The sequence below is a fragment of the Sphaerodactylus townsendi genome, linkage group LG04 (genome assembly GCF_021028975.2).
Source record: "Sphaerodactylus townsendi isolate TG3544 linkage group LG04, MPM_Stown_v2.3, whole genome shotgun sequence".
Lineage (NCBI taxonomy): Eukaryota > Metazoa > Chordata > Lepidosauria > Squamata > Sphaerodactylidae > Sphaerodactylus > Sphaerodactylus townsendi.
Genome location: NC_059428.1, coordinates 2,813,949 through 2,830,450, shown reverse-complemented (window position 1 = coordinate 2,830,450; position 16,502 = coordinate 2,813,949). Strand labels below are relative to the sequence as shown.

Below are 16,502 nucleotides of genomic sequence, written 5' to 3'. Positions count from 1 at the left end.
CTGAACACGGCGATGGTAAAACACGCAGGTTCTTTGATAGAGACTGGTGAGATAAAAGGTACGAAAGGCTGAGAATCCATGAATTGCAGTACCTGAAAGGGATTAACCCAGTTCAGGGAGTTACATTATCAGTCGCAATTGCTATATGGAACCTTCACGTTCAAAGGCAGGATGCCTCTCGGGGAGGCGAGGGCGTGGAGGCGGAAAAGCGGACCCAATTAGCAACCCCCTCTCGGCACACACAAATAATTAGTAACCCACTCTCGGGAACTGGTGAGAACCTGCTGGATCCCACCTCTGTTTATAAGTGATATAACTATGAGCCTTTTAATACATATTTATATTTTTAACATTGTAAATTCATGTTTTTGTTCCCTTTTTTAAATATTTCATTTTTACAATATTTTATAGAAGCTTTAACTATTATCTCCTCCTGATAATTCGTTTACACTTTTGTTAATTTGGTGCCACCCCGGTTTAACGGCTCTTAAGAACATAAGAACATAAGAACATAAGAACAAGCCAGCTGGATCAGACCAAGGTCCATCTAGTCCAGCTCTCTGCTACTCGCAGTGGCCCACCAGGTGCCTTTGGGAGCTCACATGTAGGATGTGAACGCAATGGCCTTCTGCGGCTGTTGCTCCCGATCACCTGGTCTGTTAAGGCATTTGCAATCTCAGATCAAAGAGGATCAAGATTGGTAGCCATAAATCGACTTCTCCTCCATAAATCTGTCCAAGCCCCTTTTAAAGCTATAAAGGTTAGTGGCCATCACCACCTCCTGTGGCAGCATATTCCAAACACCAATCACACGTTGCGTGAAGAAGTGTTTCCTTTTATTAGTCCTAATTCTTCCCCCCAGCATTTTCAATGAATGTCCCCTGGTTCTAGTATTGTGAGAAAGAGAGAAAAATGTCTCTCTGTCAACATTTTCTACCCCATGCATAATTTTGTAGACTTCAATCAGGCTGCAAGCAAACTTTTAACTTATTCCTAATAACGGTTATTGTATTGTATTGCATATAATCGACAGTTGCCCAAGGACGTATTTTTAGACATTTGGAACCTTTTTGTAGATGCCTCTGTGTAGATTTGCCGCTGTTGTTATTGTTTGCAAAATGCCTTTTCTTTTTGAGGTCTGTAATGATTAAAAGAGTACCTTGACTGTTTTGGCTGGCCTCCGCGCTGTACACCACGTTCAGCCAGTCTACCTGCAATCTCTTGATCAGAGTGTAGGCCGACAAAGGGTTAACCACGGAGTCCCCCATTCCTTGATGCGTGGCCAGGATTTTCTCGTAGAACCTGGAAGGTGCAAACGGAAGAGAGGAGAACAATATAGGATCCATAACCTTGGCTCTTAGCTCTGGTTCTGTCTCTCGCGCGAGGTCCAGAGACGTGTGAAAGCACCGGACTTGCCGAATTTGGAGTCTGAACCTCGTCAGCCAGAGAACAAATCAGTCGATATTTTATCGTGCACAAGAGAAGTTTGTGGATTTTGCAGAGCTACACTGAACAGGGCTCACACAGCTCTTGTATTTGGTGCCGTACCCAGTGGTGGGATTCAGCTGGTTAAGAACATTAGAACATGAGAACAAACCTGCTGGATCAGACCAGAGTCCATCTAGTCCTGCTCTCTGCTACTCGCAGTGGCCCACCAGGTGCCTTTGGGAGCTCACCTGCAGGATATGAAAGCAATGGCCTGCTGCTGCTGCTCCTGAGCACCTGGTCTGCTAAGGCATTTGCAATCTGAGATCAAGGAGGATCAAGATTGGGAGCCAGAGATCGACTTCTCCTCCATCAATCTGTCCAAGCCCTTTTTAAAGATAAAACCAGTTCACACCGGTTCAGGCAAATTGGTTGCTAAAAGCAGACAGCTGTTCTGTGGTGCTAAAAGCCCCGTCCTTCCCACAGCAGGGGGAAAGCACGGCAAGGGAAAGCATGGGGGGCGGACGGGGGTGGGTGGGTGAGGAACCGGTAGTTAAACCATTAGAACCTCACCACTGGTCGTACCCCTAAAACCTGAACCCAGTGCATCCGGTGATTGAAGATTACCATCAGATGACCAAGTAGACACATGCAGAATAATGCATTTTCAAACTGCTTTCAGTGCTCTTTGAAGCTGTGCGGAATGGCAAAATCCACTTGCAAACAGTCGTGAAAAACGCATTATTTTGCATGTGCGGAAGAGGCTGAAGAGTCACAGAAAGTGGTGAATTGATTGACAAGGCAGGTTTAATGTGCAAGTAAACAGACCGTTGTAGACACACCCAATTCACTTGGAAGGGCATTGGGTGTAATGCTTTCCAGAGGATGGCTGGGGATTCAAATTCATCACACTTTAAAGCTCAAAGTTAACTTCCGGCTTTATTCTTGTATAAATAGCTGATTTCGCGACATGCTTTGCATACTTTTATGCTTTGTCATTTGAAATGTAATAGGAAAATGTAAAAGAAATGCTTATGAGTACAGTGGTGGCGAACCTTTGGCGCATCTCCAGATGTTAGTGCTAGGACTTCCTGAATTCCCATCAGCCCGCTGCCAGCTAACTGCCAATTGGCCATGCTGGCAGGGGCTGAATGGGGAAACCAGTCCTTCGCCTCTGAAGTATAAGGTTAAACCGAAGATAATAAGTTCTTTTCTCTGCACTCCAGTTAGAAGGGCTTGTTATTGTCAGCAATAATCCGTGCCCTTCTGTGAATTTAACTTTTTTGTTTTCTTTACGTTGTAGTTGTAGTACCTTTCTCTCGAGTATGGTAGAAGTTCGCCACGAAGCCGTTCTGCTTTAAGCATGGCTTCTGTATACTCTTCTCTCAAGGAGCAGTCCGTGAAGTGCACTGCTACAGTAATCTAACTCTGTGAATAAGCATATTCTATTTCAAAAGCCAGTACTGTATCTTAGGGCAGTGAATTCCACAGGTTATATAGGTGTGAAGAAGTCATTTTTTAGTCCGTCTTAAATTGGCTCAACTTCACTGGAGTGATCCTATGAACTCTATATGTTAACAGGAAAGAAAAAAAAGTTTCTGCTCTCTCAGTTTTCTCCATACTTCTATGCTGAATGTTCAGCAAAAGCATGCATTTAACTGAAGTGACAAATCCTAAGATGCTGGACACACACGGTAGGTGTGAGCAGTGGTGGGATCCAAACATTTTAGTAACAGGTTCCCATGGTGGTGGGATTCAAACAGTGGTATTAAGCGTAATGGGGCTGGGGCGAGAACTGACGAGCGTGTGGCGGGCATTCAGTGAGGGCCATTCATAATTTCTCTGTTCCTGCCAAAAAACTCTTACTGTAAAAAAAAAAAGTTCCTAATTTTCCAGCTGGTCTCTCTTTCTGTCCATAAAGAATTTAAACTCATTATAGCATGAAGTCCTATCGTCTACTGCCAACAGAAACAACTTCTTCTCTCCTCTACTTGACTGCCTCGTCAAATCACGTGAATACTTTCAAATACTTGATTTTGTTTCTAGAAATCAAAAGAAGGAGACTCTGCTGTAAGCAAGGAACTTGACTCATATTTCTGGAAACATGTTTTTTTAAAAACATCCCAGCAGGGAGAGAATGACCCCGTTTTTCTACCTTAAGCCGCTAACCAGCCACATGTAGGGAAACTGACAAGGACTTTAAGTGATTTTTTGGACCTAATGGAATTTCTAGCGAAAAGCGGACCTAATTAGTAGCCCCCTCTCGGCACACACAAATAATTAGTAACCCACTCTCGGGAACTGGTGAGAACCGGCTGGATCCCACCTCTGGGTGTGGGCCCCTTCCTCAAACCATTATCAAATGCAGTTCACATACAGCTCTTCCAGTTGGGGTCCACCGAATTATAAACCATTGCTTCGTAACTGGGTACTTTACGAGGGATGCAGTGCAGAGGTTTTGAAGGGGCTAAGCTTTCCAATATGTACTGCAATATCTGACGATTTCAGATCTTGGCTCAGTTTAACCAATGGTTGTGCCATAAAACCTATAGTTTGCTGGCACTGATATTTCGCACGTTTAACTCAATGTAGCTAATTTAGAGTTTAATTATTTCTCCCTCTCCTGCTTTGGGTATCATCGACAGAACTGGTTCAGCAACAGAGAGGAAACCCCTTCAAATAACTTTGCACCTCTGAAAGCGCGTTTCTTGCCCGGTCATTCCGTGCACAAATATTTTGGCACCGCTTTTTCTTTCCATTAAATCTGGATGGAAACGGTCTGTTTTGGAGTCGATGTGTTCGATCCCATAAAAAAAAGGGAAAGAATGACATTTGCCAAAGTTTCAGATTACATCATCCTCTTGTCGATTTTGCTATCCAGGAAATTGGCCAGGAAGGACTGACTCCCTCCACCACCCCCTCACGTAAAGACAGCAGCAAAGCCTTTAGGATAGGATCTTGGGTTTGCAGGGCGTCCCGCAGTGGTGGTATCCAAAAACTTTAGTAACAGGTTCCCATGGTGGTGGGATTCAAACAGTGGCGCAGCGCACCAGTAGGGCTAGGCGTGGCATGACGGGCGAGAGCGTGGCGGGCATTCGAGTGAGGCATTCATAATGACTACTCTGTTACTGTAAAAAAAACTCTTGCTGTAAAAAAAAAAGTTCCTAATAATTTCCAGCTGGAGTATCTTTCTCGTCCGTAATTTAAAGCTCATATTCTAGCAAGTCCTATCGTCTCGCTTGCCAAGCAGAAACAAGCGACTTCTCCTCTAATTGACTGCCTGTCAAATGCTTAATACTTTCAAAATACTTTAATTTTGTTTCTAGAAATCCAAAGTTAACAGGGAGGACTTTCCTTAAACAAGGAACTTGACCATATTGCTAAAACATGCTTTTAAAACAGCCCAACAAGGGGAGGAATTGTCCCGTTTCTACAACTAAGCTAACCAGCCACATAGGAAGCTTGACAAGGGCGTTATGATTTATTCGTGACCTAATGGGATTTCTAAAGGAAAAGCAGACCCAATTAAGTAACCCCTACTCTCGGCACACACAAATAGCTTGAAGTAACCCATCACCGGTACTCTCGAACTGGTGAGAACCTGCTGGATCCCACCTCCTGGTGTTCCCGGCCTGGGGGGGCTGATTTGGGGGGTGCCTGTTTGGTTCCAAGGTCCACTTAATTTGGGTGATGAAGAGTATGAATGTAGAAGGAGATTTATAACCAGCAAGGGAACTGCCCCCCAGATTCTCCTGGTAGCAATCAGAGGAGCTAACGCAGGAGTCTGACCTGGGAACTCTTATAGACTGGGAACCAACTTTCTCTGACCAGTAGAAGACGGAGGAGGAGGAGGAACTTGGATTTCACTCCCCACCTTTCTGTCCTGTAAGGAGACTCAAGGCGGCCTGCAAGCTCCTTTCCCTTCCTCTCCCCACAACAGACACCGTGTGAGGCAGGTGGGGCTGAGAGAGTTCAGAGAGAACTGTGATTGGCCCAAGGTCCCCCAGCAGGAATGTAGGAGTGTGGCAACACACTTGGTTCACCAGATAAGGCTCCGCCACTCAGGAGGAGGAGTGGGGAATCAAACCCGGTTCTCAGATTAGAATCCACCTGCTCTTAAGCACTACACCAAGTAGGCATTGTAATGAATCCTCAATGTGTTAGCAAAGTTCCCTCTTTTGAGGGTGCCGGGCATGCAGTATTCAGACTGAATCCCTAACGAACCTGCATCATTTCAGCCATTCAGAATCCAATGGGAGTTTGGGTTCTAAAAGTACAATTAAAGAACACACAATTTGGTACGAGAAGCCATGACAGAGCAGGCATGGTGTAGTGGTTAGTGTGTTGGACAAGGATCTGGGAAACCAAGGTTTGAATCCCCACCACACCGCCAAGAAAGAAGTTTGCTGGGGTGAAGTGAAAGGTCAGTTACTACCCTCTCCAGCCCGGACCTGCACCTCACAGGGTTGTTGTTATTGTGTGAGAGTATAATGAAAGAGTGGAGCCAACTCAGTAGTCCCCACTGGAAGGAAGAAAGATGGTGCGCATAAATGAAGTCCTTCCTTCCTTCCTTTTCCTTCCCTTCCTTCCTTCCTTCCTTCCCTTCCATACTCGTTAAGTTACTCGTTAGATTCGTTAAGATTACCGTTAGCGTTATTTAAGTTAGATTAGGAATTCTGGATTCTACCGTTACGTTAGCCTTAGTTTTAGTTAGTTCGATTAGTTCCTTCCTTCCTTCCTTCCTTCCTTCCTTCCTTCCCTCCCTCCCTCCCCTCCCCTCCCTCCCTTCCCTTCCAGTGGCGTAGGAGGGGTTAAGATCTGAAATGTGTATCTAATCTGGAGGAACCCGGAGAGTTTGATTCCTCCTCCGCTCTGCCAAGCCTGAGCTGTGGGAGAGCTTCTCTGGGGAATTCAGATTAGCCTGTGCGCCTCCATACCTGCTGGGCGAACTGGTGCCCAGGGGCTAGATCAAAGCTTCTCGGAGCTCTCTCAGCCCCACCTACCTCACAGGATGTTTGTTGGGAGGGGAAGGGCAAAGAGATTGTCAGCCTTTGGAGACTCCTCTGCAGGAGAGAAAGGGGGGATAAAATCCAAACCCCTCCTCCCCCCCTCCCTTCCCTCCCTCCCCCTCCCTCCCCCTCCCTCCCTCCCTTCCCTGCTTCCTTCCTTCCCTCCCTCCTTCCTTCCCTCCTTCCTTCCCTTCCTTCCCTGCTTCCTTCCTTCCTGTCCTTCCTTCCTTCCTTCCTTCCTTCCTTCCTTCCTTCCTTCCTTCCTTCCTTCTGTAGCTGTCAGTCCTACCAGAGAGCAGTATCTGTATTCTATGCCTGCATCAAACATCTTGGTTCCTTTATGTGAACCCATGTCAATAAAAATTGGCATGCAATAAGAATCTTTCCCCATAAAAATCCGTGACTCTGAGCACTTGATAGGAAATTTACAGGCATCATAAGCAGTGACGGAGATACTTATGTACTTGGATCACACAGATGCTGAAAAGGGAAAGTGGTTTGGAAGTCTGACAAAATGCTAAAGCCACAAAACGGGACTTTATCTAGAATCACTGCGATTCTCGGCCAAGTGCTCGATAGCAACAGAGAATGCAATATTGCTGGTCTTTGAACGTATATCTCTTTTGGTTGTGGTGGGTTTTCCAGGCTGTGTGGCCGTGGTCTGGTAGTTCTTGTTCCTAACGTTTCGCCTGCATCTGTGGCCAGCATCTTCAGAAGTATGACTACAGAGAGAAGTGTATTATAACTCTACTGACCACACAGCCCAGAAATTCCATTCAGGAAAGTCCAAAAATCATAAAGTCCTGCTTGTTTCCTATGTGGCTGGTTATTAGTGAAAGGTAGAAAGCGGAGGTCATTCTCCCGTTGGGCTGTTTTAAAACATGTTTTAGGAAATATGGTCAAGTTCCTGGTTGAAGGAAAAGTCTCCTTCTTTTGATTTCTAGAAACAAAATTAAGAGTTTGAAAGTATGAAGTATTTGACAGGCAGTCAAGTAGAGGAGAAGTCGTTTCTGTTGGCAGCAGACGATAGGACTCGCTAGAATGAGTTTAAATGATGGACAGAAAGATACCACCTGGAAGTGAGGAACTTTTTTTTACAGAAAGAGTTTTTTACAGTAACAGAGAAATTATTAATGCCCCACCCCCAGAATGCCCAGCCACGCCCCTGTCGTGCCCCGCCCAGCCCCATTGGTGCTACTCCACTGTTTGAATCCTACCACCATGGGAACCTGTTACTAAAATTTTTGGATGCCACCACTGGGTGGATCCTTCCAAGTCATCAGATCTATTGCTAGCCAGTGTTTACTTTCCTCCGCCTTCCGCTGCTACTTTACTCTGAGCTTGCCTGCATGCATGCTTTTGGGCGTGAAGAAGAGGAGGAGGAGGAGGGAGGAGGTTTGGACCTCACCCCCTTCTCTCCTGTACAGAGGCTTCCAATCTACTTTCCCACCCCACACAACAAACACCCTGTGAGGCAGGTGGGGCTGAGAGAGCTCCGAAGAACTGCGACTAGCCCAAGGTCACCCATAGCTGAGTGCGTGTTGGAGTGCAATACCAAGCTAATCAGGTTCCCCAGATGAGCTCTCTACAGCTCGAAGCAGCAGAGCGGGGGGGTCAAACCCAGCTCTCCAGATTGAGAGTGCACCTGCTCTTCACCGCCACGCCACTGCTGCAAGATCTTTGAGTCTCTGCCTCTTAGCTTTGCGTTGGGCAAAACAGACGGCTGTCCTCGTCTATTCTACTACCACAGAGGAATGCGAAGGCGAGGAAAACATTAGGCTAGGTCTGTAAATGAAAAAAAGATCCGGGAGGGGAAAGGTAAGAACGTGGTGAGACCCCAGTTCAGCAGAGCTCTTGCTGAAAAGTCGGTGGCCAGAGGTGGGAGTGATGCTCAACGCTTTCCAAGGTCTCAGGAAAAAATCTTTGCACTGTGTGATCCTCTACAGAGATGGAGGGAAATCTATCGAGGGGGGCCTACCCTGCAAACTAAGACGGCCCGGCAATTTCCTGTCTTTTAACAGTATCTTGTTGGCAGTCAGCTTCACGATCAACCTTGCAGCACGCTGAGCCGTCTGCCAATCTACAGCACGTTTCCATCCCACCTTTTCTCCAAGAGTAACAGACTTACGGTTTCCCTTCCCATTGGATCCTCGACAACAACCGGTGCCCAGAATTGGTGGTGCCTTGAGTGCCTCGTGGCGTCTAGACCGGCATCTGGGAGATCAGTTACAAATGCCTACTCCGCCAAAGAAGCTTAAGCCTGCCGGGTGACCCTAGGTCACTTTCGGCGCAAGCTTTCCAAGCTTCTACTTTGGAGGGCTGTTGTGAGGACAAAAGAATGGAAGAGAGGGGAATGGATAGAGGAATTAAGCACTGGGTCCCCTCTTGGAGGAGGAAAGTGGGATATAATAAATGAATGACGGAAGGAAGGAAGAAAAGAAAGGAAGGGAGGAAGAAGGAAGAGAGAGAGAGAAAGAAAGAAAAAAAGAGAAAGAGAGAGAGAGAAAAGAAAGAAAGAAACAATGAATGAAAGCAGAGAAAACGGCAGGCAGGGAAGAAAGAGAGAGAGAAAGAGAGAAAGAAAAAAGAAAAGAAAGAAAGGAAAGAAAAGAAAAAAAAGAAAAGAAAGAAAGAGAGAGAGAGAGACAAAGAGAGTAAGAAAGAGGAAGAAAGAAAAGAAAGAAAGAAGGAAGGAGAAGGCAGGAAGAAAAGGAAAAAGAGAGAAGAAGAGAGAAGAAAAGAAAGAAAGAAAGAAAGAAAGGAAGGGAAGGCAATGAAAAAGGAAAGAAAAGAGGGACAAAATTAAGAAAGGAGGAAAGAAAAGAAAAGAAAAGAAAAGAGAAAGAAAGAGAGGCAGAGGAAGAGGGGAAGGAAAGAAGAAGAGAGAAAGAAGGGGAGGGAAGAGGCAGGGAATAAAAGAAGAGAGAGAAAGAAAAGAAAAGAAAGAAAAGAAGAAGGGAAGGCAGAGGCGGGAATAAAGAAAGAGAGAAGAAAGAAAGAAAAGAAAAGAAAGAAGAAAAGAAAAGAAAGAGAGAGGGACAAAGTAAGAAAGAGGAAAGAAAGAAAAGAGGGACAAAGTAAGAAAGAAGAAAAGAAAAGAAAAGAAAGAAAGAAAGAAAGAAAGAAAGAAAAAGAAAAGAAAGAGAGGGACAAAGTGCAAGAAAGAGGAAAGAAAGAAGAGAGGGACAAAAGTAAGAAAAGAAAGAAAGAAAGAAAGAAAGAAAGAAAGAAAGAAAAGAAAAGAAAGAATGAAAGAAAGAAGAAGAAACCAGCCTTTCAGGTGAAGTTGGGAATTGAGGCTGAGGAAACTCTGCAACTAGCCTGAAGTTACCTCTGCAGTAGTGAGCTGGCGTGGCTTTCAAGGGAGTTCGGATTTTTTGCTAGACATCCTAATCTTTACACCAATTCCACTCATGTCTACACTGGTTTCTCTTACAGCTGCATATACTACAGGTTATACCATTGTGTTTATTTAGTACCAGGTTGCCAACCTCCAGTGAAGGCCTGGAGATCTGCTGGATTTTCAACTGATGATCAGTTTCCGCAGGGGAAAAGGGAGGCTTTGGAAGATTGACTCTGCCAGGACATTAAAGCCTCTCCTCTGATGTCCGTCCCTCTCATCTGTGGCCCTCGGCAGAACCTTCGCCGAGGGTCTCCTATCTGTGGCTCCTCAGCAGCTCCATCGAGGGTCTCTATCTGTGGCTCTCGGCAACCCGTCGAGGGTCTCTATCTCTGGCTCTGAGCAACCTGTCGAGGGTCTCTATCTCTGGCTCTCAGCAAACTGTCAAGGGTCTCTATCTCTGGCTCTCAGCAACCTGTCGAGGGTCTCTATCTCTGGCTCTTAGCAACCTGTCGAGGGTCTCTATCTGTGGCTCTCAGCAGCCCGGTGGGCCGAGGGTCCCTCTCTGGCTCTGAGCAACCTGTCGAGGGTCTCTATCTCTGGCTCTCCGGCAACCTGTCGTGAGGGTCTCTATCTGTGGCTCTTGGGAAGCAACCAGCCGAGGTCTCTATCTGTATGGCTCTCAGCAGCAGCCCATCGAGGGTCTCTATCTCTGGCTCTGGAGCAACCTTATGTCGAGGGTCTCTATCTGTGGCTCTCCAGCAGCCCGTCGAGGGTCTCTCTCTCTGGCTCCTGGAGCAACCTGTCGAGGGTCTCTATCTCCTGGCTCTTAGCAACCTGTCGAGGCTCTCTATTCAGCTGTGGCTCAGCAGCCCGTCCGAGGGTCTCTCTCTGGCTCTGAGCAACCTGTCGAGGGTCTTCTCATCTCTGGCTCACCGACGGCCTGTCGAGGGTCTCTATCTGTGGCTCTGGAAACAACCAGCTCCAGGGTCTCTTTATCTGTGGCTCTGAGCAACCTGTCGAAGGAGTCTTATCTGTATGGCTCTCAGCAGCCCATCGTGAGGTCCCCTCTATCTCTGGCTCTGAGCAACCTGTCCGAGGGTCCTCTATCTGCTTGGCTCTCAGCAGCCCGTTGAGTCTCTCTCCTCTCTGGCTCTGGAAGCAACCTGTCGAAGGTCTCTATCTCTGGCTCTTAGCAAACCTGTCCGAGGGTCTCTATCTGTGGCTCTCAGCGGCCCATCGAGGGTCTCTCTCTGGCTCTGAGCAGCACCTGGTCGAGGTCTCTATCTCTGGCTCACCGGCAACCTGTTGAGGGTCTATCTGTGGCTCTTGAGCAACCTGTCGAGGGTCTCTATCTGTGGCTCTCTCAGCAGCCCATCGAGGGTCTCTATCTGCGGCTCACAGAAGCAGCCCACCGAGGGTCTCTATCTCAACAGCCTGTCGAGGGGATCTCTCCAGTGGCTCAGCCACATATGGGACTCTGGATGACTGGAAGCCTCGGTTGCTTCTTACTCTCTGGGAGGTCTTTGAGGCCTGCTGGTCTCTTCGTCGAGGTACGTGTGCAAGGAGTACCGGAGGAGTTCTCTCTCGGTCACCAAGCGCCTGCCTGGATGCTTTGGAGCACATGGAGGTGAACGTTTCTGCCCTCAGGCCTGGCAGAATTCCCAGGACAACCACCCGATAGAACCAAAGACACCATCCTGCTCCAGCTGAGGTGAAACCGACCTTTCCTCGCAGGCGAGCGCCGGATTCTTCGGCCGGTTTGTCCTGAACGGAGGCGGCCTGAAGCTGTTTCCAGAACCGCGTCTCTGGGCTCACCTCTCCTCCTCGACTGGGATCTCGCCTGCAGCTGGGAAGCCCATCGGACGAGAGAACAACTTTTCCGGGGAGTGGAAGAGGAGAGAGGAACAGAAGGCAGATGTTGGAGGGTCTACCGGTGCCGAATCGGCCCTGCAGGGGAATGGCGGACGGCTCTGCATCTTTCCCCTGTTGCAGAAATTGGCGGGAAATGGAAGCTTTGCAAACAGGGGTGTGAAATTGGGAGGGGAAGGAATCCATGCCGGCCGAAGCCCTGATTTACAACTGGATTTGCACAGATGGTCCGGGAAGCCAAATTTTCCAGGCAGAAATCCTTTGGCGTGGGCTGGAAGGGAGATTGAAAAGCGAAATCGAACCTGCGAGTGGCGAATCCCCAGAGAGTCTGGCTTTGGTGCTCTGTCTGCTCTTGGCGAAAGTTACCCTGGAGGTCAATCATAGAATCATATAGAGATCCCTAGAGTTGGAAGAGAGAGACCTCAAAGAGACCATCAAATTAACCCTCTGCAAATGCAGTAAAGGAACACACAATCAAAGCAGTCAAGGCCAGCTTTAGAAGAAGGAGGAGAGGAGGGAGGAGAGCTGAGGAGGAGGAGGTTTGGTTTACGGCATCCCCCTTTCTCTCCTGCAGGGGGGGGAGACTCCAAAGAGACTTTACAATCTCCTTGCCCTTCCCTCACTCTGGCAAACAAACACCTGTGAGGTGGGTTGGGGCTGAGAGAATCGAAGCTCCGAAGCTGTGACTAGCCTCCAAGGTCACCTAGCTGGTTGGCGCAGGTGGAGAGTGCCCAGGCTAATCTGAATTCCCCGATCAGCGCCTCCCACAGCTCAGGCTGCGGGGCTGGGAATCAAACCCGGTTCCTCCAGATTAGATACATGGAGGCTCTTAACCTCCCGCGCCCTCACAAGCTGCTCCATATAGCTGATGAGTTTGGAAGAGTGGCTCCCCGCAAATAAAGTAAAGCAGAAATTCATGATAATGAACAGGCACGAGGAGAGAACTGAGGCGAGGCTCAGAAAATGGCTCAAGAAGAGCGATCCGGGGGACAACGGCACAAAAGGCCTGGGAAAGCGGCTAAAAAGAGATCGGCCCAGCTGGCCAGTGAAGGTGTTTTTTCAAAGCGTTTCAACCAAGAGAATCAAGCGTTTTTTTAAAGGACATTCATCGAAAGATTTTTGGGGAAATGGCAAATAAAAACACTTGGAGGTAAAATCGTCTTGCGGAACTCCGTGGAGGAAGCGATTTATTTTCTCCGTCTCAAAAGCGTTTCCCATCGGTTTTGTGTGGAAAGGGCCAAAAGCAGCCCTCAGTTAGAAATCAACTATCTCCAGGGAGAATGAAATGCTCCTTCCACGGGGTTTTCCTGTGTTCCAAATATTTGTTTTATTCCCCAGTTTGTTTTGTTCTGTTGGGGAAAAAAAAAGGTTTGGATTTGTACCCTGCCTTTCTCTCCTGTGCGGGGAGGTGATCCAAACTCCCTTTCCCTTCCCTCTCCCTGGCAACAGACACCTTGCAAGGTTGGTGGGGCTGGGAGAATCCTGAAGAGAATCCGTGTGACAAGTCCAAGGTCACCCAGCAGGCTTCATGTGCTATCAGTCACAGACCAGGAAAGGGATTTGGAAGCGTCTTAGTGGATAGTTCCATGCAAGAATGTCCAACTCAGTGCATGGCAGCTGTGAAAAAAGGCAAACTGTATGCTGGGGATGATTAGGAAAGGAGTTGATCATAAAACTGCAAGGGATTGTCATGGCCCTTATATAAAGCAGTGAAGATGCGACCGCACTTGGAGTACTGTGGTCCAGTTCTGAGTCAGCCACATCTCCAAAAAAAAGGATATCGAAGAGATGAAAAAAGTGCTGAGAAGGGCAACCTTGAGGATGATGGAAGGATTGGAGCACCTTCCCTTATGAAGAAGAAGGCTGCGAAGCGTTTGGGACTCTTTAGTTTGGAGAGGAGAGCCGTCTGAGGGGGGGGATATGAATTTAAAGTCTATAAAATTATGCATGGGGTAGAAATGTGGACAGAGAGACATGTTTTTTCTCTTTCTCTCACAATACTAGGAACCAGGGGGGGCATTCATGGAAAATGCTGGGGGGGAAGAATTAGGACTAATAAAAGGAAACACTTTGCTTCACTGCAACGCGTGTGATTTGGTGTTTTGGAATATGCTATACCACAGGAGGTGGTGATGGCCACTCACCTATGGATGGCTTTTAAAAAGGGCTTGGATAGATTTATGGAGAGGGAGAAGTCGATTTATGGCTACCATTCTTTTGATCTGCCTTGATCTCCAGATTGCAAATGCCTTAGCAGACCAGGTGCTCAAGAGCAGCAGCAACTGAAGGCTGCCATTGCTTTCACCTCCTGCAGGTGAGCTCCCAAAAGGCACCTGGTGGGAGACACTGTGAGTAGCAGAGTGCTGGACTAGATGGACTCTGGTCTGAGCCAGCAGGCTAGTTCCTATGTTCTTATGCGTTCTTATGTGTGGAGGAGGGGAAACAAATCCAGTTCACCAGATTAGAGCCACGAGGGGGGAGTGAGAAATGGGACCTGGTTCTCCCATATTAGAGTCGACATGCTCTTAACCACTACACCATACTGGCTTTGTAAAATGACTGAAAAGTAAACCTGCAAGGTACATGTGTGTCATGGAAGTACAACTGTTGGGACATGATGCTTTCATAGCAGGTTACTGTTGTGGACCCTATGAGAAAACCCCTGGAATATGGCTTTTGATCTATAGGGGTACAAAGATCTATACCTACACTGCCACCTAGTGGGCAGTTCTAAATATTGACAAGTAGAGTATTTGGCACAGAATAAATGCCCTGTTTCTCTGAATATAAGACATCCCCAGAAAATACAAGACGTAGTCGAGGTTTTGCTGAAAGTGCTGAAATATAAGGCATCCCCAAAGGTAAGGCGTGGCAAAGTTTTTTTGTTTGGAAGCATGCCCAGCGATTTAGACAGAACACAGAAGGTGAATAAGACATCCCCTGAAAATGGAAACTTATGGTATCTTTGGGAGCAAAAAATTAATACAACACTGTCTTATATTAGGGAAACATGGTAGTTCTTTGGTACCTGCAATCTGTCCTGACTCGGGGACAACCCTTAATCCAGCTATAGCCGAACCTTTTTTGAGACTGAGTGCTAAATTGCTTCCCCAAACCCCACTTTATTTATGCTCATAAAGTGCCAACCTGCGACGCAATTTAATCTGAATACTGAGGTTTTAGTTTAGGAAAAAAGCGGTTGAGGTCTCGAAGTACGCGTTACTTTCGGGGAGTAAGCTTGGTGGTAGTTAGTGGCTTTGCTTTGAAGCAAACTATGCGCAGCTCTTCCAATGGGTGAATCCACGCACCCTAGTAGAGGGTTTACTCAGAAGCAAGCCGATTGCCAGCAACTGAGCTTACTCCCCAGGTAAAGGATCGTGCTTTTTTAGTTCTTTGCATGTGAAAGTAACCAGTGGGGTTTAACAGCGCTTAACAGGGTTACCTACACTGCTTCCCCGAAAAACTCTTAAGGTTTAATGCCCCTAATAATGGCCGGAGCCCAGCCGCCCAGTGCACCCCTAGATGTGTGGGTGGGTGGGTGGGTGGGAGCAACTCTGTTTGTGTGTACCCACAGAGAGGGTTCTGAGTGCCACCTCTGGCACCCGTGCACATAGGTTATACCACTCAACCTAATCTCATCAAATCTCTGGCAGATTAGCTACAGGGTCAGCTCCTGGCTAGGTATTTCCATGGGGAAAGCACCAAGGAATACTACTCTCTCTCACCTTGAGAGCGGCAAATGGAAATCATCTTGGAAAGTCACTTGTCTTGAAAATCCTAGAGAAGTCACCATGTGAATTGAGACTAGGAAGGAAGAGGAGGAAGGAAGAAAGGAAAAGGAAGGAAGGAAGGAAGAAGGAAGGAAGGGAGGAAGGGAGGAAGGAAGGGAGGAAGGAAGGGAGGAAAGGAAGGAAGGAAGGGAAGGAAGGAAGGAAGGAAGGAAGACGACAGTTGGACGGACCCAGTTGGAAGAGACGAATGACGGAAGGAAAGGAAAGGAAGGAAGGAAGAGACAGTTGGTTGAGACTGGTGTGAATGAGGTGAGATAGACGAACCAGAATGACGACAGACTGACGGACAGAAAAGGAAGCGCTGAAGGAAGGAAGGAAGGAAGGAAGGAAGGAAGGAAGGAAGAAGGAAGGAAGGAAGGAAGGAAGGAAGGAAGGAAAGGAAGGAAGGAAGGAAGGAAGGAAGGAAGATCAATTTCGCACGATAAAAATATAATGGGTTGATGAAGGAAAATATCCCGGTTTGGGGAAGAACTTTGGGTCCCTCTCCCAAAGCAGAATTGATCCATTATATATCCCTCAACCTCAGGGGCACAATGAGGCAAACTGTAGCCCTGGGCAAAACCCCATGGGTGGCCACTCCACCACAACCAAATTTTGTTTGCACCAGGACATTGGTGTCTGCAAGGGGTGCATGTTTAGATATATCAGCATCAAAATTTCAGCGTATCATCAGAAGACTGTCCTTATGCTACGGCCCAGGTTTGGTGCAGTTTGGTTCAGAAGCCGAAGCCAAAGAGATTATGGATCACTCAAAACTGCTTAGTCCCCATCTCCTATGTGGCTCCCATTGGAAACAATGAGGGATGGGGTAGTGCACCCTTTGGGGAGTCCCATAACTTCGGACTCCTGAACCAAACCTCCTACCTGGCTGGGGAGTACCATGGGGAGCAGTCTCTTGTTGATGACACGCTGGAAATTTTGGTGCCCCAGGCCTGTAAAAACTGTGCCCTGCAGATCTCAAAAATGGAAAACCACTAAAAATACCCAAGTAAAAAACGAACCCTGCATTTTGATGCCCCACAAGGTGATGCCCCCGGGCAGCTGCCCACCTTTGCCCAATGGACG

General features: G+C 47.4%; 1 protein-coding gene across 1 annotated transcript in view; it reads right to left on the bottom strand.

Moving 5' to 3' along the window:
- The window catches only part of P4HA3 (prolyl 4-hydroxylase subunit alpha 3), a 73,469-nt gene that overhangs the window by 53,687 nt on the left and 3,280 nt on the right, over positions 1 to 16,502 (bottom strand). The window contains exons 2-5 of the mRNA XM_048492998.1: positions 11,855 to 12,046; positions 11,500 to 11,760; positions 11,287 to 11,387; positions 1,160 to 1,302 (exon numbers count right to left, since the gene is read on the bottom strand). Coding sequence (XP_048348955.1) covers positions 1,160 to 1,302; positions 11,287 to 11,387; positions 11,500 to 11,760; positions 11,855 to 12,046 — 697 coding nt within the window. The remainder of the gene's footprint in view (positions 1 to 1,159; positions 1,303 to 11,286; positions 11,388 to 11,499; positions 11,761 to 11,854; positions 12,047 to 16,502) is intronic.